Source organism: Psammomys obesus, unplaced genomic scaffold (genome assembly GCF_907164565.1).
Source record: "Psammomys obesus unplaced genomic scaffold, mPsaObe1.curated_primary_1811, whole genome shotgun sequence".
Classification (NCBI taxonomy): domain Eukaryota; kingdom Metazoa; phylum Chordata; class Mammalia; order Rodentia; family Muridae; genus Psammomys; species Psammomys obesus.
The window spans coordinates 1798164-1821902 of record NW_026596109.1 but is presented as its reverse complement, the minus strand read 5'-3'; the positions used below and the strand labels follow the sequence as shown (position 1 = coordinate 1821902).

At 40.8% G+C, this 23739-nt stretch overlaps 1 protein-coding gene and 1 non-coding gene across 2 annotated transcripts in view; both read left to right on the top strand.

Moving 5' to 3' along the window:
• Positions 1–5105: 5105 nt before the first annotated feature.
• On the top strand, positions 5106–5207 carry LOC129692626 (U6 spliceosomal RNA). Its single transcript, XR_008722733.1, has one exon. It is a non-coding gene; the product is annotated as a U6 spliceosomal RNA (small nuclear RNA).
• Positions 5208–5346: 139 nt separating this feature from the next.
• Positions 5347–23739, top strand: part of Tm2d1 (TM2 domain containing 1) — a 36547-nt gene continuing 18154 nt past the window's right edge. The window contains exons 1-4 of the mRNA XM_055629080.1: positions 5347–5529; positions 7833–7902; positions 13149–13257; positions 18119–18210. Of these exons, the coding sequence (XP_055485055.1) occupies positions 5359–5529; positions 7833–7902; positions 13149–13257; positions 18119–18210 (442 nt within the window). The 5' untranslated portion in view covers positions 5347–5358. The remainder of the gene's footprint in view (positions 5530–7832; positions 7903–13148; positions 13258–18118; positions 18211–23739) is intronic.

The following is a 23739-nucleotide window of genomic DNA, read 5'->3' as shown; positions in this document are numbered from 1 at the left end:
GAAGGAAGGAAGGAAGGAAGGAAGGAAGGAAGGAAGGAAGGAAGGAAAACACAGGATTGAAAGAGACCATACAGGCATGTTGGCCCCCCCTCACCCAGGAGACAGAGACAGAAGATCCCTTTGATAACTTTAAGGCCAGGGTGGCTACATGGCAAGATCTTGTTTCACCCATTTGCTTCCCCAGTAAAAGCACAAGCGCTTAATGATATTAGCTGTTTAGTGATTAGATGAAGATATTACAAATATGGAGAAAATTGAAGATTAAAAATGTTCCCAAACTTTGTGTGTAAAATGTATACATATGCAAAATACAGGCCAAAGGTCAATGTCAGGTGTGTTCCTTTGTTACTTCTACACCTCACTTTTGGATACCAGTTCTTTCAATTAATGTGTAGGTCACAGATTTAGCTAGACTACCTGACTAGCAAACCACAGGGACCCGCCTCTCTCTTCCTCCCCAGTACAAGGATTACAGATGTACATCTCTTTGCCTAGCTTTTTATATGGATGCTAGGAAGATCCCCAGGCTTGCAGCATGGGGATTTCACTGACGGAGCCATAGTTTTGAATCTGCTAGAAGGGAACCTTACTAGTGAAAGGTAGAAGAGATGATTTGTTTTGTTTTAACAGAAGGACTCTGGTAAAAATTAGTTTTAGATTTTCCATATGGCATTCAAGATGGAATATATTTTGCATGCAAGAGTGGGCCTTGGAGCTGAAGCAGTGGCTCCGTGGTTAATAATACTTGTGCTCTTGCAGAGGTCCAAGGTTCAGTTCCAAGCCCATGGTGGCTCATAGCCATCCATACTCCAGTTTGCAGGGATCTGCCTGGCACGCACATGTCACACGTGCATGCAGGCAAAACATTTACATACATAATATAAAAACACATCTCAGAAACCTTTTAAAAACAGAGTAGACCTTAGTGTGTGTGTGTGTGTGTGTGTGTGTGTGTGTGTGTGTGTGTGTGTGTAGGGGATGAATGTGGCTGCATACGCCAAAATGAGCACACAAGTCTGCATGTGGAGGCTGGAGGTGAGCCTTGGGTTTATTCCTCAGGAGCCATTTACTGTGCTTTTGGGGATAGGATCTCTGAAAGAACTTGGAGTTGATTCAGCTAGGCTGGCTGTTCAGTAGGCTCCAGAGATCAGGAGTCAGTCTGTCTCTGCCTCCCTAGCACTAGAATAAAAAGAATTACAACAAACGTTACCATACCCGAGGTGTTTGCTTGTTTTCATGGCCTTTTGGGGGGGGTCAAACTCAGATTCTTGTACTTTCGAGTTGACACTTAACCAAGAGTCATCAGCCCAACCCTGAACAGCCCTTAAATAGTGAGTCAGTTCATTTTAATCGGAGCCCATGTAGTTAGGTTACGGCAACCAAGCTTACAATAAGAAACAGGTGTGAAGCAGGAGTATGGTTATAGAATAAAATCATGTGCAGAAGTAGGTATTAAGGATATGCAAGATTCCTGATGCTACTACCAGAGGAAAACTTTCATGTTATATATATGTGTGTATATATATGTGTATATATATATATAACATGAAAGTTATATACATATATATGTACATATACACATATATATACACATATATATACACATATATATATATAACATGAAAGTTATGTATATATATACATATATATATACATACATATATATATATATATATACATATATAGTGAAATAATAATAATTTAAAAAGCCTTGAGGAACAATCTTTTATCCCATGTTTTTGTTCTAACCAAAGAGACAGGTGTTGGGCTAGTTTTCTCAGCTATTTACTATGTACAAAACTAATCTTTAATAAAATTAAAATATATTATATAAATTCTTAAGAATCAATGTTGCTAGGTAGGGCATGGCTTCCATCCCAGCGTTCAGGAGGCAGAGGCAGATCTCTCTGAGTCCCATGTCAGCCTGGTTTACATAGTTCTAGGCCAGCCTAGGCCACATGGTGAGACTTCTATTCATGTTCTTTGCTTTTAGTAGAAGTCTTCAGCATTCTAGGGACCCTTTACATGATAAGAAAAAAAAAATCTTGGAATTAAAGCTTGGACTTCAACACAAGAATCTCAAGTGACCAAGAAACCTTTAAAGAAATGTTCAACACCCTTAGCCATCAGGAAAATGCAAATCAAAATTACTTTAAGATTCCATCTTACACCTCTCAGAGTGTCTAAGAACAAAAACACTAGTGACAGCTTATGCTGGTAAGGATGTGGAGCAAAGGTAACACTTCTCCTCTGCTGGTGGGAGTGCAAACTTGTACAGCCACTTTGGGAATCAATATGGTGGTTTCTCAGAAAAAACGGGAGTCGATCTACCTTAAGACCCAGCCATGCTGGGCATATATTTCTAGGCATATACCCAAAGGACACTCCATTCTACCACAAGGACACTTGCTCAACTATGTTCACAGCAGCTTTATTCATAATACGCAGAAACCGGAAACACCTAGATGTTCCTCAACTGAAAATGGATAAAGAAAATGTGGTGTGTTTACACAATGGAATATTATTCCACTGCTAAACACAATGACATCATGGAGGTTGAAAGCAAATGGATGGAACTAGAAAAAAATCATCCTGAGCAGGGTAACCCAGGCCCAGAAAGACACACATTGTATGTATTCACTTATAAGTGTATATTAGCTGTAAAGTAAAAGATAATCATATGATAGTTCACAGATCTAGAGGCTCAGCAATAAGGAGAGCTTAAGGGGGGGAGGAGGATGCTTAAGGGGGAGGAGGATACAAGAATTTCTCAGGAAAGGGGAAATTGAATAGATTTTGAAGGTGGACTGGGGGCCTCATTTGGTTGGAAGCAGGAGCAATCAGGTTATGGAGTGGAGAAAATACTAGGAAAAATTATTGGAACTGGGGACATTTCAGGGTCCAGGTAGAAATGTAGGCAATGGAAACTCCATGGAATCTATGAGAGTAACCCTAGCAACAGTAATGGGGGCTAGCGAGCCTGAACAAGCCATCTTCTGTAACCAAGCAAGGCCTCAAGTAGAAGGATTGGGACACCAGCCCAGACACAAAACCTCTAACCTACAGTTTGTCCTGCCTGCAGAGTGTTCTGGGACCAGAGCCTAGCATACTCATCACCAGAGAGACTTCATCCAGCACCCGATGAGAACAAATGGAGAGTCTCACAGCCAAACATTAGCCAGAGCTCAGGAGTCTTGTGGAGGAGTGGGGAGGAAGGAACCAGAAGGGACAGGGACACCACAAGAACACAAGCCACAGAATCAGCTGACCAGGACTCATGGGGCCTCTGAGAGATCAAAGAGTCTGTAGAGGTCTAACCTACACTCTCTGCATATGTGTTATGGCTGAGCAGCTTGGTGCTCTTGTGGAAATCCTAAGAGTGGGAATAGGAGCCTACTTGTGAGACCCTTTTGCTCCTACTGGATTGCTTTGTCCAACCTTGATATTAGGAATGTACTGGGTCTTATTATAGCTTGTTATGCTGTGATTGATTGATTTCACTGGGATGCGAGCTCTTTTCTCAGGGCAGGCAGAGTGGGGCAGGGTATGTGTGTGTGTGTGTGTGTTGTGGGAGGGTAGGGCAGAGAGACTAGGAGAGAAAAGGGGGGAGAAACTACATCTGAGATGCAATATCTGAGGGAAGAAAAAGAAAAGACTTAAGTTTTTATCAAATTTAAATAACTCAGCCATCATGTGATCATAATAATGCATGAGACTGCAAAAAGAGAAGTTACAGATATAAGGGGCTATTGAAAGGAGGTGATACCTCATCAATATTTTAATACATCATCAATTCAAGAGTCAATTTTCCGTCCATGTGATGCTGGAGACTGAGCCAGGGACTGTGCTTGCGAGGCAACTCTGCCACTGTCCGAGCTCAGGAGTCAAAAATTTTATAGTTTAGTTGCTGTCTTATTGAAACCTTTTAATTCCTTTAAATTTACATATTGTGAAGAGAATAAAGATAATCATTAAACCATAAAAATAGATTCAGTAATGGGATTAATCAGCAAAGCATCAGCAGTTCTAAGTAATTGTTTTAAATCTGTGCTAAACTTGAGACACAGATCAGCAGTATTCTTGGACTCAGCAGGAAACCATCTAATTTCGTTATAATTTCAATAAACCCGAAGCACAGAATTGCTTTCTTTCATCCTTTGGGTTTCTTTATGTATGCTGTATTTTAAAAATCAACTAGAACATTCTTAGTCCAAGTAGTAGTTAAATAGAAAGTTACTTTTATCATCTTGTAAGATGTATAACTGATATTCTGATTCTTTTTTAAATATTTATTTTATGTGTGCTGCTTCCACCATGGGGTCCCAGAGACTAAATTTAGCTTGGCAGGTATGGCAGCCAGGGTCTTTACCCACTGAGCCAGATGTGTGCCTCTTGCTTGAGGAGGCCAGACAGGGCTTGGGATGTCCAGGAAGAGCTGGAATTGCACTGCAGAGGTGCTGGGAACCTAAGCTGGTTCTCTGTAAGAACAGCGAGCGCTGTCAACTCCAGAGCAGTCTCTCCAGCCCCGACCTTCTGGTTCTTGACCTTGTATTTTACGTAGTCCTTGAACACCACTCCTTTAACTTGTCACACTGTATGATGCACACTGCCTCTACGTAAACGCACTTGGGTCCCTTAGTGACTAAGATGAAGGTGCTTTCAGGGGCTTCCAGACAAACTAAGTTCAACTTCTTCCAACTATCGGGAAACCCCCATCCTTTGGGGCCTCCAGGGCCAATGCTGGTGCCCACTAGGCTCTGAAACAAGCACCCGGCTGAACTCTGGGTCCCTCTCTCAGCATGTAAACACCAGTTGGTGCCCCTCACAAGGAGCCATTACTGTCGGGTTGCGAAGATTCTCTGGAAACAGTGTTAGAGAAGGGCCTCGGACATTCACGATTATTATTACTATTTTTTAACCATTTATTTCAGTGTGTGTGTGTGTGTGTGTGTGTGTGTGTGTGTGTGTGTGTGCCATTGCACACCCTTCCTCCTTCCACAATCCTGCTTCCAGGGACTGGATTTAGAATATCAGGTTTAGGAACAATTCCCTCTACTCACTGAGCCATCTCCCTGACCTGGGTCTTTTTTTTTTTAAGTTCCTGTGCTTGCTTTGGCTGGACATATGCTAAAATTGGAACGACACAGTAATTAGCGCAGTCCCTGCACAAGTATGACAAGCGAACATTAAAAAAAAAAAAGTTGAAATGAAACAAAAAACACCTCGTCTACGTGACTGCCAGGCTGCCCCACGGAGCAGCTTTTTGAACACCTAACCAGCCCCGACAGAGCCTGGCCCCTTTAAGGCCCTTCCTCGTCCCCGAAGCGGAACCGGAAGCGTCAGGACGCGGTGCCCAACATGGCGGCCGCCGTGCCCGCGGGTCAAGCATCCTCAGCGGCGGGGCCTCCGGGCTTCCTCCGCACCGTGTGGCTCGTGACGGTCGCCGCGGGACACTGGGGAGCTGCTGCCTCTGGCACCGTCGGGGGCGAGGAGACGTCCAAGTGTGAGGACCTCAGAGTGGGACAATATCCTCCGGAAAGCCGCCGCTCTCGGGCGCTCAGCAGGACCCCCCCCCCTCCCCCCCGGGCTGTGGGATGGGGACCGCGGCCTCTGCTGAGGCTCTAGTGACCAGTGGACCCCGGGGGGTGAGGAGGGATGTGAGGACGGAGGACCGAGCACCGTGTGCTTTCCCCTGGACCGACCAGTGGTTGGCGCTTCCTTTTCAGATCACTGTATTTTACCGGTTTTCTAACTTACTCAGACACACACCTAGGCATTGTCTCAGATACCAAAAAAATGCAAAAATTGTTTGAAGCGTCCTTGAGAGTTTGCAGGTGTTGAAGGAGACAAGTAATTACTAGTGAGCCAATGCATGTTTCTTGTTGGTCATTAAGGTGACATATATCACCTCCAGCAATCCTCTCATGAACTTCAGGCACCTGACTGCTTCACTTTATGATCGTACACAAATGATTAGTATATATATTTTGAGTTAGTGATCCTCTTGGATATTTCAAATGTAATGTTTGTATTAATACTTGGTGAGAATTTCATCACACCGACTTTTCAACCCCTAACTCCTTCCAGGTCACCTTCGGACCTCACACTCTCTTAATTTCGCCCTCCCTCCCTTTAAAAAAATAACCCAGGGAGTCAGATTTGTGCTGCTCATATCCTCGGGGGTGTGGGACTGTCCATTGAAGCTTGGTTGACTTACCTGGGACCACACCCTTAAAAGTATGGCTCTTTAATTTAGAAGCCATCAGCTGGCAATAGTTATGGTTGGGGGCACTTGGATGAGCAAATTATCTAAGTCTGTTTTCTCATGAATAGAACATGCTAATAACAGTGACTCCAGCTTAAAGTACATTTATATCGATTTAATTAGCATAGCAGTGCAGATGAGAAACCTGAATTAGGATTAGGTGAATTGTTCTGTAACAGCATGAGGTAGAGAAACAAGGTGACCTGTGTTAATACTCAAATAGCTACATTTGAGCAAAACTTTTGAGTACTGATGCAGTGCCTCAGACATTTGTATACAGATGCTCAAACCTGCAGAAGCAGGAAAGATTCTTAAGAAAAATCCTGAAGTTAAGACACTTCAGCCAGGTGTGGTGGCTCACGCCCTATAATCCCACCACTTGGGAGGCAAAGGCAGGCAGATCGCTGTGAGTTTGAGGCTAGCCCGGTCCACAAAGTGAGTCCTGGACAGCTAAGGCTACACAGAGAAACCCTGTCTCTAAATAATAATAAAGAAAGGAAGGAAGGAAGGAAGGAAGGAAGGAAGGAAGGAAGGAAGGAAGGAAGGAAAGATTTGTAATGTGTAGGTGAGTTGAGGAGAGGCATCATTAGATTTTCACAGACTACCTCTGATTTGCTAATCCCATCATGCAGGGAGTTTCTGACATACTTAGGTTAGCATTGTCTTGGCCTAACTAAAGACGACTTTTCCAGCAGTGATTCTAAGCGATAAATAAGGGTCAAGCTTTGACCAGAGACATCTTACATGTACCATACCTACTCCATTGGTGTGTGAACAAAAAAATCTTTAGTCAATAAAATGTAAAAAACATTCTTATTGTCTTACCATCTATTAGAGAGTGGTTTTCTGTAACTTAAAATTCTACTGGAGTCACTGATCACACAGAAAACAGCCATCTTCCTGCAGTCAGATGCACCGTGTCCTAAGCCTGAATCGGGACATATTTACACGACTGGATAAGCTAGTCAGAGTTTGAACCTCAGCATGCGCTTCTGTGGCATAAGAATAACAGTATCTTTCTCATTGGTTTGTGTTACATGAAATTAAGTGTGAATTAGTTGAATCCAGAGCTCTGGAAACTGATTTGTTTTTAAACTTTAAATAATTTGGTGAAGATTTTAAATTTGATTGTTGCTTTGTATTTATTTCCTAATTGATGTTCTTTGAAGATCACATCATTTGCTAGAAATTTATTTTGTATGACTTCCCTATAATAATTTAATTTTCAACTATTATCTAGGCAACACCAAAAGTGTATTTGGGTGTTTGTTTTGTTTTGAGACAGAGTCTCTCTACATAGTCTTGGCTGACCTGGAACTCACTCTGTAGACCAGGCTGGCCTTAAATTCAAGAGGTCTACCTGCCTCTTCCTCCCTAGTGCTGGGATTAAAGGCGTATACCAACCACACCAGGTGGTTGTAAAAAGCATTTTGTATCTGAATTTGTTGATTAGTACATACTTAAAGCCTCTTTGTACATGTGTCTCGACAAGAGAATAGAAGACATTTAAAACATAGTATTTTATGCTATAAATGCAATTCAAATTTCCTTAACTTTTTAAACATATATTTGTAATGATCCAAAAATAAATGATGCTACGCAAGAACCAGTTAACTGTACAAACTACACAGCTTATGGTAAGATTTCCAGAATCGTGTCTTTAAAATATCTTGTAAGATTTAACCTATTTCAAAGGGAAAAGCATAACCCCTAAAGGTAATTAATAAGTGTGTTTTATGTTGTGTTAGACATTATTGTTCACTTCTCAGAACAATTTAGGTTTGGAAAGTAGATAAAAATTGCTAACATTCAGCTAATTGATTGGTTAATTAACTAATTAATTTTGGGGCTTGGGTTTAAACCCCAGGATCCTTGCATGTTCTTCCAGAATTATACCCTCTGTCACTAAGTTAAAAAACAATTTTTCTTAATTATTCCATTACTTTATTTATTTAAAACTTTAAAATCTGTTTACATAGCTCATTTTAAAAAATTTTTATTTAAGTTTATGTTTAACTAATATATGCAAACAACTATTGTACATATTAGTTGTATGGTGAAATGTTGCTGTGGGTGCATAATATTTAAGTTAGGGTAAATATACCTTTCACTTCAAAATATTTCTAGCTTTTCATTTTCCAAGCTTTGTTGTAGAAATATCAATACAGTTATTTAGTTAGGGTTTTTGTTGTTGTTTTGTTTCCATCTTTTTTTTTTCTTCTTTCTCTCTCTCTTTTTAAGACAGCATCTCACTGTGTAAGCCTTGAACTCACAGAGATCTTCCTGCCTCTTCCTCTCCAGTACTAGGATTAAAGGTATGCACACTGTCTTAACTCACTGTTTTATTCCTGTGAAGAGACATCATGACCGAGGCAACTCTTATGAAAGAAAGTGTTTATTTGGGGACTTCCTTACAGTTTCAGAGGTTTAGTTCCTTATCATCATGGCCCAGAGCATGGTGCTCAAACAGTAGCAGAGAACTCCATCTGATCCACAGGCAGAGTGCAAGACACTGGGCCTGGAGTGGGCTTTTGAAACCTCAGATGCTACCCCCGGTGACATGCCTCTTCCAACAAGGGGACATCTTCTTATTTTTCCCAAAGAGTGTCACTCATTGATGACTAAGCATTCAAATATCTGAGCCTCTGAGAGCTGTTTTTATTCCAACTACCACACACGCCCAGCTAATTAGGACTCTTATCTCATTTTCTTAAGGAAAATAATATTTTTAACTTTATGTGTATGTGTCTACACATAAGTATGTCTATTGCACTGTGTGCAAGAAGTCAGAAGAGAGCACCGGATTCCCTAGAACTGGAGTTACCAGTGGATGTAGGTGCTGGGAATATGCAATACACATGTATACAGGTCAGGAGAATTTACAGTAGTCCATTCCCGCCTTTTACCTGTTCCCAGGTGTCAAGCTCATGGTGACAGGCTTGGCAGCAAGGGTGCTTACTCACTGAGCCATCTGCCCACCCTGTTTTGGTTGGTTATTTGTTTTTTGAGACAGGTGTCTTTGTATAGCTGTCCTGGAACTCTATAGACCAGGCTGGCCTCCAACTCACAGAGATACTCCTGCCTCTGCCTCCCAAGTACTAGGATTAAAGGTGTGCACCGCCACTGATGGACTAATTATCGGGAAAGAACTTGAAGCTGGGTGTGGCAATACACACCTATAACCCCAGCACCACGGAGGCTGAGACCATTGTGGTATATGTGGTGAGTCTGAAGCCAGTCTGGGTCCTATAGTGAGAGTTAACAGGGGTCGGGAAGATGTTCAATAAACTACACAGAACTGTATCACCCATATTATACACTTGGAACATGGACTTCCCTATATCCTATGTATAAAAACAGTATGGTAAAGATTTTACATATGCATCGACTATCGAGATATGTCAGAAGTGTTTTGATAATGGGTAACACCTTTTCTAATGACTAAAGGGAACATCTCTCATTCTAAATATGTCTAAGGCTAGGTGAAATTTAGTAGAGTGCTTCCTGCCTTAGTTCTGTTGTGAGGAGACCCCATGACCACGACAACTCTTACAAAGAAAGCATTTCAGCCAGTTGCAGTGGTGGCACACGCCTTTGATCCCAGCACTCGGGAGGCACAGTCAGGCAAATCTCTTGTGAGTTCGAGGCCATCCTAGTCTACAAATCGAGTCCAGGAAAGCCAAAGCTACACAGAGAAACCCTGTCTCAAAAAATAACAAACAAACAAACAAAAGGCATTTCATTGGGGGCGGGTGTACATATGGTTTCAGAGGCTTAGTCCATTATCATCACGGCAGGGAGCGTGTGGCACACAGGCAGACATGGTGCTGGAGAAGGAGCTCTGCATTCCAATCCACAGCAGAAAGAGACATCTGGGCCTACCAGGGGATTATTCTGAAACCTCAGATCTCACCCCCCCGGCACTTGGGAAGCAGAGCACATGGATTTTTGAGTTCAAGGCCACCCTGGTCCACAGAACAAGTTCTAGGACCACCAGGGCTACACAGAGAAACTCTGTCTCAAAGAAACAGAAAAGAAAGAAAAGTACCATATTAAAATTATAACTGCTGTTTTGTCTCTTGAAGACCTGATTGTAGATAGTCTGCAGACAGATTTAACAAGGCTGTAAAATAAGAAAAGAAGTTGACAGGTGGTGGCGCACGCCTTTAGTTCTGAGTGGTGGGGATGGAAGGAGGCAGAGGCAGGTGGTTCTCTGAGTTCAAGGTCTGCCTGCTTTACAGCCTGAGTTCCAGGCCAGCCAAGGCTGCACAGAGACCCTGCCTGGAAAACAACAACAACAAAAAAGAAAGAAAGAAAGAAAGAAATGTTTTCAAAGTGTGTTACGTTAGTTTTCTGTCACTGTGATAAAATACCTGAGATTAAAATTTTTAAAGGAGGAAAGATTTCTTTTTGCCTCATGGTGTCAGAAGTATCAGTCTACGCCTGGCTGGCTCTATTGCTTTTAGGCTTGAGGTAAGACAGAAACATTGATGGAAAGGCTTGGGAGAGGAAAATTTCTCATATATTTGGCAGCCAGGGAGCAAAGAAAGGATAGATAGAGAAAAGGGATAGTAAAAATCATGCCCCAGTGACAGCCATGTTAATAACCAAAATGCCTCCAAGAATTACCTGATATCTTCTGGGGAGCAGTACCACCCCACTTTAGAACTATTGATGTAAGCCAAACATGACGGCTCACATTTACAATCCTCCTAATGCTTGGAGCCTAAGGCAGAGGGATTATGAGTTTGACTGCAAACTGTCCTGTCTCAAGACACAAAAAGCAAAAGACAAATAAAATTACTGATCTGTTCATGTATATTGCCATGTTTATAATTCTAGCACCCAGAGGCCGAGGCAGTAGGACTGTGTGAGGCCAGCCTGTGCTACATACAGAGTTCTCGTGTTCTCTCTCTCTCTCTGAATTTAAATCTAGCGCCCTGCCCGTTGCCCTTTGTATACCTTAGCACTGTGTATATCTTACTCGTGTGTCTTGAGTCAGTGAAAGCAGCTATATGAAAAAATAATTGTTTTGTAGAAGTTCTTACTGAAAGCTTTCTTTGCTATATACTCTGTGTCCTTTGTATCATGATTCAGAGTAAGTCACTGCAGTGGGCCACTGAGTGTGTTTCTTTGAGTTGTATCACAGTAACTATAAAGCTCCGGCCTTAACCAAAGGAGTCTCAGTTGTAGTCTCTCTCTTTAGTGTAATATCCTAATATGATGACTTCTTTACTGTTTTTCCTCCCATTCATTTATCGTAATAGTTTTCAGTTGAATCTGTGTCTTTTAAGTCCCACCATGTTTTAGATTTTTAAAGTGCATTAAATAAATAAAGTGTATGAATTGTAAAGTTTGAACTGTGAGTGTTCCAATAGATACGGATGTCTCATAGAGGTTTTTTGTTTGTTTGTTTGTTTGTTTTGTTTTGTTTTTGACACTGTTTTCATGTACTACTCTGGCCTGAAAAAACAAAACAGAACAAAACAAAACAAAACAAAATAAAAACCTGATTTGTTGGAAACCTTAGAATAGTTACAAACCAAATATAAAATATTTTCCTTTCATAATAAAACCTTAAGGTCTCTGTGTATAGTTTGTAGACTTTGGTTACGTGTAAATGAGTTTGAGGCTAGCCTGGGCTACATGAGACCTGGTTTCAAACAAACAAACAAACAAACAAACAAACAAACAAATATATTGAGTACCTACTAATGCTATATACTTTGTGATACATAGTTTCATATATTTAATCACAATGGTCTTGTGATCTTGGTGATCTTAGTGTCATCTTTACTTACAAGGAATCCAAAGGCTTGAAAGGTCAACCTTACTTCAAAGTTCTTTACACCATAAAGCTGTCAGAATTTTACTTTTAGGACAGTGTCTGCCTGGTGCAAGTAACATCTGTACTACTTGTTTATATCATGTTGTGAGTGTAGCTTGATAATACTAAATGCTGAAATAACATTACACCAAGACAAAATAGGATATATTTATAGCAGCCATTGTCTATCAGTTACTTTGTTGCTGTGGCAAAATACCCGATAAAAACAAAGGAAAGGGTTATTTCAGCTCACAATCTGAGTTGTCAGGAAAGGTCTGATGGTAGGAGGCAGCAGATCTCATTGTGTTCATAGTCAGGGAACAGCAGTGAATGCTGGTGTTCCCCTCACTTTCTCCATTCTATTTTCTGTTTTGTTTTTTTCTGGGACAGGGTTTCTCTGTGTAGCCTTGGCTGTCCTGGACTCACCTTGTAGACCAGGCTGGCCTTGAACTCACAGAGATCTGCCTGCTTCTGCCTCCCTGAGTGCTGGGATTACAGGTGCGCCATCACGACCGACTGTCTCTATTATGTTCTCATCTACCATCCCATCCTAACGAATGGTGCTGCCCACGTTTAGGGTGTGTCTTCCTTAACTGGGCTAACCTTAATTCAGATAATTCCTCTGATGGCACAGAACTGTCAAAATTTGCCATCATGAATAATATAAGCTGGAGATATAACCATAGATGATGCTAAAATAACTTGATAATTACCAAATTGATTGCCAACAAAAATTCAAGTATTCTTTACCTTAAAGATAAAAAATTTTTAAATCAGTAATATTTTATAGTTCTTTCTTTGTCATCAGAGGCAAGGGATTGAATTAGATGAGCCAGGAACCTATCTAAAACAGTTTGGCAATATTTATATTATTGTATGAAGAAAACACTATCATATTTATCTTCTAAATAATGTATTTCATGTATTAATGCAATTCCATAACTTACTATCTAAAGTCTTTTGTGAGATGTTACAGTGGAGGTAGTTTGTTACAGTATTAGAGGTTCTTTTGTGCTTTATCAGTCTTGAAGAAAAAATTACTTTTTCTGTCTTTAGTTCAATGTTTTCCAGCACCCAACATAACTTGTAAGGATTTCAGCGGTAATGAAACACATTTTACTGGAAGTGAAGTTGGTTTTCTCAAGCCCATATCTTGCCGAAATGTGTAAGTACATTACTGAAAAGTAAAATGTTGGTTCTTGACGTTATGAAGTGAAAGATGAGATGTTATGGGAAGTGCTGCAAATATAACATGTGTCTTCTCGCTAATGTTAGACAACCCTCTACTTTAAGTTTATAGATACAGTACAGCCAGGAGCTAATAAAGGGCAGACACTGACTCAGGCCGTGTTACCTGAGTTTCTGTCACCAGTGAGTTATGGATAAATGTCACTTTCAACATTTGAGTGCAGGGAGGTATTTACTTACTATGTCAGGAAAACAATATTGGTCATTGTCTGTACACTGGTACTTACTTCTCGCTACTGTGACAAAATGCCAGACAAAAGTAACTTGGAGAAGGGTTTGCTCTAGCTCCCAGCATGAAGGGCCCAGGCCACACAGCAAGGCCAGCATGGTGACAGGAGCAGGGTAGCTGGTTCATTGTGTGCCGAGTCGGGAAGCAGAGACAGAGGAACGCTAGGCGCAGTTCACCCTCTTCTTTTTAGTCAGTCCAGGACCCCAACCATGGCGTGTGCTGTCCACATTAGGGTGGGTTTTCATACTCCAGCCAAGCCTAGAAACTCCTTCACTGGCATGGCCAGGAGTTTATCTCCTAGGTGACCCTATCCTGTCAAGCTGACAGTATTAACCACTACCCATTGGTTTTTGTCTTTGTAATAGATGAAAAGGAATGTTAGACAGAATTCAGAAGCTAGATCAGTATGGAATAGGGAGGAAATGCCTCTATGTAGAGGACATTTTTTTTTTCTATTAGAAAACTTACATTAAATTTTTGTGCTATTAGCTAAACAAATTATTGCTTTTCCCACTTTGTTTCATTTCTGGCATCATCTTAATATAACATTAGGACTATAAATGGTTGTGTTTTATTTGATGATATATATTTGCAGTCATGTTAAGAAGTAACTAATATTTGAATTTTTCTACAGGTTTTTTTCAGCATCCTTAGACAAAATTAGCAATGTAAAAAGGTGTTGTAAGGAATTGTTTCCTAGCACTTAGGTATTGTTTATTCAGTTTTTAAGTTATAGGTTGGCATTTCTACCTTATCATTTCAAGTGACAGATATGAAAAAGGTATCATGGCCCCTAAAACAACTGATAAACTCATCTGCTGAGAATACCAGATCTCTCAGGTTGGCTTTTTTTTTGTCATTTACTGTCACCGTAATTATTCTCTGCTACTTAGTTTTCAAGTAAACTGAGTTTTATTGCAGTATCTCAGGGTAGATTAGTCTGAAAGAGACTGAGCTGTCCTCAATATGCTTACAAGGCCTTGATGTCATTTTTAATAATAAAATAATTAAGGAAAACAGACACTCCAAGTCTCCTAGCCAGTTTACCCCCCTCACAGTAAGTCAACAGATCCCAAATACAATTTTTTAGTGAGCACTGAATCGGAACATGAGGTTCTCTTAGTAGATAGTTTTCGTGTAAGAGTTGCACACCCGCGTGTCCTGCCACGTCACATCTCCTCCTTCAGTGCACAGTGTGTGCAGCAAGAGGCGGCTCTGAACAGACCTGCTGGAAACTCTGTTTGCGGGTATTCCCTTTCCGTTGACATGCTTGTTTTTCATATTCTTGCAAGCATATTTTGGAAACTATATAATATTAATACTTGATTAAAATTTCATTTCATTATTACCAATCTAGCCACTCTGTAATAGTCTCCAGAACCTGAAGTCTGGCAACCACATCTCTTGATTACTAAGCCATTCAACTATTTATACTATTGACACTCATCTATATTAGGTGGAGCAGGTTAAATTCCTTTACATTTCAGTAGTTTAGCAAGTAAGAGTTATTTTTCATGCATGTTGTGGTCTAGTTTGGGTTGCCTTAGAGTTCTGGGTTATGATGTGAGCAGGGGCTGGTGGTCCCACACAGCATGCAGGGCCCAGTGTTTCCATGCCTTTGCTTCCTCTAGAGCCCTTTCCATTCTGACAGTAGGTGGGAGAGAGGACAGGGAATCCTTCCTAAGTATGTAAGGATGAAATCCAGAAATAACAAACCTCAGCCTTCTTTCCATTCACCAAAACACAGTTATGGTTGCACTGAATGGCAAGGGAGCCAGGAAATGTAGTTCAGGTGATATGAAAATTAGAAATCGCTTGGTGAATAACTAGACAGTCTCTGCCCTACCAGATTGCTTCTTTAGCACGATTTACATACATAATTAATTTCTTTTGTGTTTCATTCCCTTTACTTGCCAAACTTTTAAATAACTGTTTCTATAATACTTACTCATCAGCTGTTAAACATTTTGTGTAGCACCATACTAGAATCCTTGCTTCTCTACCAAATGCTATTTATACTCTGTATTAAAATCGCTGTACAACATTGGCTGTTTCTTTTTTTTTTAAGTGCTCTCTCTTTTTTTTCTCATACACATTCAAATAAGAATCTTTTTCTTCTTTCTTTTTTTACTTAATATTTATTCAATTTTTATCTCTCCTATCCGTGTGTGTGTGTGTGTGTGTATGTATGTATGTATGTACACATGTACATGTGATTGCCTGTGTAGGCCAAAAGAAGGCATTGAATCCCATGGAGCTAGAGTCACAGCTCTAGCTGTTGTGAGCTGCCTAATGTGGGCACTGTGAACTGAATGGTAGTCCTCTGTGGGCAGCTGTACTCTGAACCACTGAGCCATCTCCAGCCACCTTAGCTTTTTTCTTTAATGTTGCTGTTCCCCAAACAATATCCTTGGTCCTATATTTTGTTTGTTCATGAGGCAGAATTGGAATTTAATAAGACATGGTTTTAATGTAGATTTAAGCAAGGGCATGCAGAAACAGGGTGGGTGTGGTCAGGGGGCATAGCAGTATATGTTCTAGATTAGGCTCGGACCTCTAGAGATAATCCCTGTTTTTGCCTTTGATCTATCCACCCTTTATATATGGTCGTCTTTATTATGATACCTAAAACTGAAACAGTTTTTTTCCCTCAAATACTTGTCTCAGTGAATGGCACCTGTTCTACCCAGTTTCCTAAGTGTAGGTCCTTGGTGGTCAGAGGAAGGAGGATCAAAAGATTGAGGGGAACGTGCGCTATGTGGTGAGACCCTCAATAGACACAAGACAGAAAAGCCTATCAGAAGCTTTGGAGTCATTCTCTCCTTTTCCCTCAATCTCTGCATTAAGTCTGATTGCTTCTGTTTTCTTAGTGTCTACTGCATTTCTTCACTTCTTTCTTCTGGGGTTTTGGAATCCTGATCCCATTTCTTCTATCTTCCAAATGCTGGGATTATAGCATACCTCCATATCTACCCTCAATCTCATGATACTAAGTATTTCTTGTATATTTGTAACTTAACTGTTCAATTTCTATTTCCATTCTCATCATACAAATAAATCCATACTTGTATGTTCAGCGAATTTTTATTCAACACTAATTGAGTATCTCATAGGTATCTCAAATTCACAAATCCAAACTAAATTTTGATTTTTCTTTCAAGAACCATCCATTTGCATTTACCCCAACTCCTCTAACCTCTTAAAATTTGGAGTGCTATTATTGCTTCTTTATTTTTTAACACATCAGAAAATTTAACTTACTTTTTAACATACCTAGAATCTGCTGATTCTCATCACTTCTATTGCCATTACTCAGTCAAGCCATTATTAATTCTCACCTGAGCATTTTCAAACATTAAAACATTTTGTCTTTGTGCTCAAATTTGAATTTGTTAGCAGATATTGAGCTGTCAGTGCCTATTAACAGGGCAGTGTATAGTTCCTATACACTGTTTTAGGGCTTGGTTGTATTGCTTGATTTGGCTTAAGGTTAATGGGTGGCAAACATGGAGAAGCTCAAGTGTGTCTGTGAGACTCAACTTTCCTCTTGTATTTTGTTGAGATAATCCTGAAAAGAACTTGCTGAAACTGTCTGCACATTCTCAGCCTGAGCCCTAGAAAATCTCACTGACTGAAAGTGAATCTGTAGCTGTGATCAAGCTCAGGGCACCTCAGCCCTAAGCAGTCAGCTGAAGCATGTGTGGTCTGTTGAAAACCACAGCCAGGCTGCCAGGGGAAGGTGTGAGAATAAGAGTTGGTTGTCTGTCTGTCATAGGCCATTGGGTTTGGGGTTATGTTATGATATGCCTGTTGAAAGAGACTCCATTACAATCTGCTTTTAGTGTAATGGCCACAGGATTTGAAAGTAGAAACCAGATCCTATTGCAGCTTAAAATCCTGTCCCATTTCTCCCAGAGTGAGAGTTGAAGTGTTAGTGGTGGTGAGCAGCTCGGGTCCTGCTCCCCATCCCTGTTCCCTCGCTCACCTTATCTGCTTCTTTTTCTTCTTAACCTGCTTCTGCTACGCTAGCCTTAGTCCACCCCAGTGTATATAGTTATTGCCTTGCACCAGCCGCTGCTCCCTGGAGACTGACAGGGCTTAAGTGACCCTTAGGTCTTTCTTTGCTCACATATCCCTAGCTCATCACTAAGAAGCCCCAGCTTTTGGAGCTTCCTGTATACTCTGGCATTCTGCTCCTTTTTGTTTGTTGGTTTCATATTATCTGGAATTTTCTAACAAGCTGTACAATTAGATTTTAAAATATGTTTGGGTTTTTGCTTACTGCCACTTAAATGTGAATCTCTAAGGGACAAGGATCTATGTTGCTTTATTTCCTAAGCAACACATTATGTTTGCTATTCATTAAGCATTCATGTTATACTGTAAGCCTAGAGTAGTGTTAGTTCCATAGCCTCCAAAAAGACAAATGAGAGAATGGATGAGCGAGCAAGCCACTGAACAAATAAGCAGTAGCTCACAGGTTTGTTTTCTAAATGTTCACATGTTGGCAATGCATGGCTGTGACACTCAACTTTTTCATTCTGTGCAGGAATGGCTATTCATACAAAGTGGCAGTTGCGTTATCTCTTTTTTTGGGATGGCTGGGAGCAGATCGATTTTACCTGGGATATCCTGCCTTAGGTGAGTATGCTTTATCAAAAAATGGAAGAAAATCCTTGTGAAACTTGTTTAGAGTTTGTGTTTAATGAGCATATGCCTGTGGTTTAAATCTCTCTATATAGTAGATTTGGGTGAGTTGCATGGAACATTTTTCTCTGAGAGTATTCAGTTTTGCAGTTTGGCCAAAGCAGGCAATCTTGGGCTTTTCCTGTGTAGTCACTTTTGGGAAACACACTAGAGTGAAGGCTCATTACTTGACTGGAACTGTTGTGCTATGCTCAGCATACAGTGGCAGTACAGTAAGCATTTCAAAGTGTGTGTTTTCTCTCCAAAAGAGTGTCCTCTGCCAGAGTCATTGTCACTGTTGTCCTGAGAATAGAAACAACTGTTCTCAGGACAGGTTTGGCATTTTGGTGATCTCCGTGAGCTGGGATGAGAATCCCACAAACATTTCCCTTTTGCCATGGTTGCTAATGCTTGTGGAATCATTTGTGTTTGACCATTAGTTTTGTCAAAGAACACTTTGATACGCTTACGCTTATATAAATATACGCTTATATTTAAGCCTTCCAATTCTCTATGCTTTACTTACTATAGGACTCTACCTGCGTATTGATCCCTCACTGAGCAAACGTAAAGTTTTTGAATTCTCGGCTTCCCAGCTAGCAAAGCTAACCCTTGTCTTTCATGTTACCAGAGAGCAAAGAGGAGTCTTCCCTTTGGGGGTTGGTGGGAGGTGTGTTTCTGTTGCTCATATCTAAAACTAAATGTTATGGTACATAAATAAAATTCAGAGTTTCAGATACTATGTATGTTGACTTAGTTAACAAAGAAAATGAAGACTGTCATGGTGGCACACATCTTCAATCCCAGTTCTTAGGAGGGAGAGGCAGGTGTATTTCTGAGTTCCAGGCCAACCTGGTCTACATTCCAGGAGAGTTAAGAGGCTACATAGACCCTCTCTCAAAGAAACAAAAGCAAAAAGAGAAAATAGCTACAGGGTTGGAAAGATGGCTTACCTGGTACAGGAGCTTATTTCCAAGCCTAACAATCTGGGTTTGCCCTAGGACTCACATGATGGAAGGACAGAACTGACTCATGTTTTCTTCTTACCTCCACACATAGGTCATGGCATGTGTGTGCCCCCACTCCCACACATAAATAAAATGTAATAAAAGAAAAAGTAGCTACAAAGGTATTGCGGAAGTAATGATGAAAATTGCAGTGTATGTTTCTGTCTTAGTCAGGGTTACTGTTGCCTCCATGTTACACCAGAAGCAACATGTGATGAAGCACCATGATCAAAAGCAACATGGGCATGAAAGGGTGTGTTTGGCTCAGGCTTCCAAATCACTTTTTATCATCAGGACAGGACAGAAACTTAAGCAAGGCAGGAACCTGGAGTGTAGACGAGTTTTAATCTAGTAACCTGGCTACTCTGGCAAAGGATTACATCTAAAGACTTTCTAGGTCTTTGTGTTCTAGCTGGAATTCAGACACATTCTCAGTGCACACCTTTAAACTCAAACAATGAGTAAGGAAAGTGACATCTAATTGAGGAGCAGACAAAATGATGAATCAGAAAAAGATTTGACAGAATGAGTTAGAGATATAGGATATGTTCAACTCTCAAGAGAACCACAGGAAAGAGGCTACTTAAGAACATCACAGAAGGGGAGAAAAGGAGGGAAGTAGTGTGTGAGGCAGTTTTACAGAGACAGGTTGTAGAGAGAACGAGCCAGAGAAGAAGCAAGAATATTAGAACATACTGCCAGAGTTAGTGTGAGGCCAAGCAGAACAATTCAGTCAGAAACCAAGAGAGAAACCAGATTGAATTAGTCAGCTTGGAGTTTGGGCCAGAACAACTAGATTGAACTAGCCAGTGAGAGTTCAGAAAGTGCAGGAATGGCTTGGAAACTGCTCTCATATCCTCATCTGAGAAAATAAAAGCAACATTTACACTGGAAACAGGAGCTGAGAGGAATACTGCTTATTGGCTTTCCCACTTTGGCTTGCTTTTTTCTTTTTTTTTTTTTTTTTGTTTTTTTTGAGACAGGGTCTCTCTATGTAGACCAGGCTGATTTGGAACTCAAAGCAAATTGCCTGCTTCTGCCTCTTTAGTGAGCCACCAGCTAAATAGCCAACACCACCAGCTGAATATCTATCTATCTATCTATCTATCTATCTATCTATCTATCCATCCATCCATCTATCTTTGTTGTTATTTTTGAGACAGCGTTTCACTGTGTTGTCCTGCTGTCCTGGAACTCTCTCTATAGACCAGACTGGCCTTGAACTCACAGAGACCCCCCTGCCTCTGTCTTCCAAATGCTGGGATTAAAGGTAGGAACCACCACCATCGACCTGGTTGTCTTTCTTAGTGCACCCAGGTCTGTGAGCCCAGGAATGGTCCCACCCACAATGGGCTGGGCCCTCCCAAATCAATTACAAGTTAAGAAAAGAAATGTTGGGCTGGAGAGATGGCTCAGTGGTTAAAAGCACTGTCTGCTTTTCCAAAGGACCCAAGTTCAATTCCCAGCACCCACAACAGTCTGTAATGCCCATTCCAATGGATCTGACACCTTTACACTGATACACATAAATAAATGAATAAATAAATGAATAAATAAATAAATAAATAAATGAATAAATAAATAAATAAATATTTAAGAAAAGAAATGCCCTGTAGGATATAGTGTTATCTCATGAAGGTTTTTGTTTGTTTGTTTTCTTTTCTTTTCTTTTTTGAGAGAGAGGGTCTCTCTAGTCCTAGTCCTGGCTATCCCAGAACTCACTGTGTTGTCTACGCTGACCTTGCGCCACCTGTGCCTCCCAAGTGCTGGGACTGAAGGTGTGTGCCACCATTCTCAGTTATTCAAAACATTTTTAGCATTGTAGTTATTTATTTTGTGTATATTTATGCTATGTATATGTGGGGGGGGTCATCCACATGCCACACTACGTGTATGATGTTTCCAAACTTAACACTGATAACAGCAGGCATGTTTCCTTAGCATACCTGAAGGAGCTGTGTGTAGTGTGTGTGTGTGTGTGTGTGTGTGTGTGTGTACATGGTTTTTTTTTCGACAATCGTGTAGCCTGTTCTGTCCTCAGATGAGGATGACATTGAACTTCTCTTTTTGTGTGTGCTTCCTGAGTGCTGCGATAATAGGTATTGCCATCATTCCCATACTCTGTGGTGCTGGGGATTGAACTCAGAGCATTGTGCATGCAAAGCAAGCAGTATGACTGAGCTACATTCCTAATCCCCAAGTTATTTATTTATTTATTTATTTTTATTTTTAATTTAATTTAATTTTATAAATTACACTTTGTTCACTTTGTATCCCCCATAAACCCCTCCTCCTCCCCTTCCGGTCCCAGCCTCCCTCCCCCTTCTTTATGCATGCCCCTCCCCAAGTCCACTGATAGGGGAGGTCCTCCTCTCTTTCCTTCTGATCCTAGTCTATCAGATCTCATCAGGAGTGGCTGCATTGTCATCTTCTGTGGCCTGGTAAGGCTGCTTCCCACTCAGGGGGAGGTGATCAAAGAGCAGGCTAATCAGATTATGTCAGAGGCAGTCCCTGTTCCCATTACTATGGAACCCACTTGGACACTAAACTGCCATGGGCTACATCTGTGCAGGGGTTCTAGTTTATCTCCATGTACGGTCCTTGGTTGGAGTATAAGTCTCTGGGAAGACCCCTGTGTTCAAATTTTCTGGTTCTGTTGTTCTCCTTGTGGGGTTCCTGTCCTCTCCAGCTCTTACTATTCCCCACTTCTTTTATAAGGTTCCATGCACTCTGCCCAACAGTTGGCCATAAGTCTCAACATCTGCTTTGATAGTCTGCAGGGCAGAGCCTTTCAGAGGTCCTCTGTGGCAAGTTCCTAGGTTGTTTCCTGTTTTCTTCTTCTGATGTCCATCTTCTTTGCCTTTCAGGATGGGGATTGAGCGTTTTAGTCAGGGTCCTCTCTCTTGATTAGTTTCTTTAGATGTACAGATTTTAGTAGGTTTATCCTATGTTGTATGTCTATATGAGTATATACCATGTGTGTCTTTCTGCTTCTGGGACAGCTCACTCAGGATGATCCTTTCCAGGTCCCACCATTTACCTGCAAATTTCATGATTTCCTTATTTCTTATTGAAGAGTAATAGTCCATTGTGTAGATGTACCACAATTTCTGCATCCATTCTTCAGTTGAGGGGCATCTGGGCTGTTTCTAGCTTCTGGCTATTACAAATAAAGCTGCTACAAACATGGTTGAGCAAATGTCCTTATTGTGTACTTGAGCCTCTTTTGGATATATGCCTAGGAGTGGTATGGCTGGATCTTGAAGAAGTGCTATTCCTAGTTGTCTGAGAAAGCGCCAGATTGATTTCCAGAGTGGCTGTACAAGTTTACATTCCCACCAGCAGTGGAGGAGGGTTCCCCTTTCTCCATAACCTCTCCAGCGTGTGTTGTCACTTGAGTTTTTGATCTTGGCCATTCTGATGGGTGTAAGGTGAAATCTCAGGGTCGTTTTGATTTGTATTTTCCTAATGGCTAATGATGTTGAGCATTTCTTTAAGTGTTTCTCTGCCATTCGATATTCCTCTACAGAGAGTTCTCTGTTTAGCTCTGTTCCCCATTTTTAATTGGATTACTTGGTTTGCTGTTTTTCAGCTTCTTTAGTTCTTTATATATACAGGATATTAGTCCTCTGTCAGATAAAGGGTTGGTGAAGATTCTTTCCCAATCTGTAGGCAGTCGTTTTGTTTTGATGATGGTATCCTTTGCTTTACAGAAGCTTTTCAGTTTCATGAGGTCCCATTTATTGATTGTTGCTCTTAGAGCCTGTGCTGTTGGTGTTCTGTTCAAGAAGTTGTCTCCTGTACCAATGAGTTCTAGGGTTTTCCCTACTTTTTCTTCTAACTGATTTAATGTGTCTGGTTTTATGTTGAGGTCTTTGATCCACTTAATCCCCAAGTTTTTAAATTTTATTTGTGAGTTTTTGAATATGCATGCAGACCCTTTACTCCTCTTTTTCTATCCCTTTCCTCTTCCTGTTAATCTCTTGTTTCCCTGCCAGTTTTATATCTTTTATGTCATATATATTACATATATGTGTATGTACATATTATATATGTATATATACAATTATATATGTAAATGTGAATATATGTGTGTGTGCTTAAAATCTAGGAACCACAAGTGAGAGAAGGTTTATTTTTGTCTCAGAGATTGGCTTAATTCACTTAATGCAGTTTTCTCTATTTGCATCTATTTTCCTGCAAATGACCTGACCTCATTCTTCTTTTTCTTTCTTTCTTCTTTTTTTTTTTTTCTTCCTTTCTGTTTTTGTTTTGTTTTTTTTGAGACAGAGTTTCCCTGTGTAACAGAGCCCTGGCTGTCCTGGTGTCACTTTGTAGACCAGGCTGGCCTGGAACTCACAGAGATTCACCTGCCTCTGTCTTCTGAGTGCTGGGACTAAAGCAGTGCGCCACCACACTGACCTCAACTTCATTCTTCTAAATGTCTAAAAGAGAAATCTATTACCCACCCCCAGTT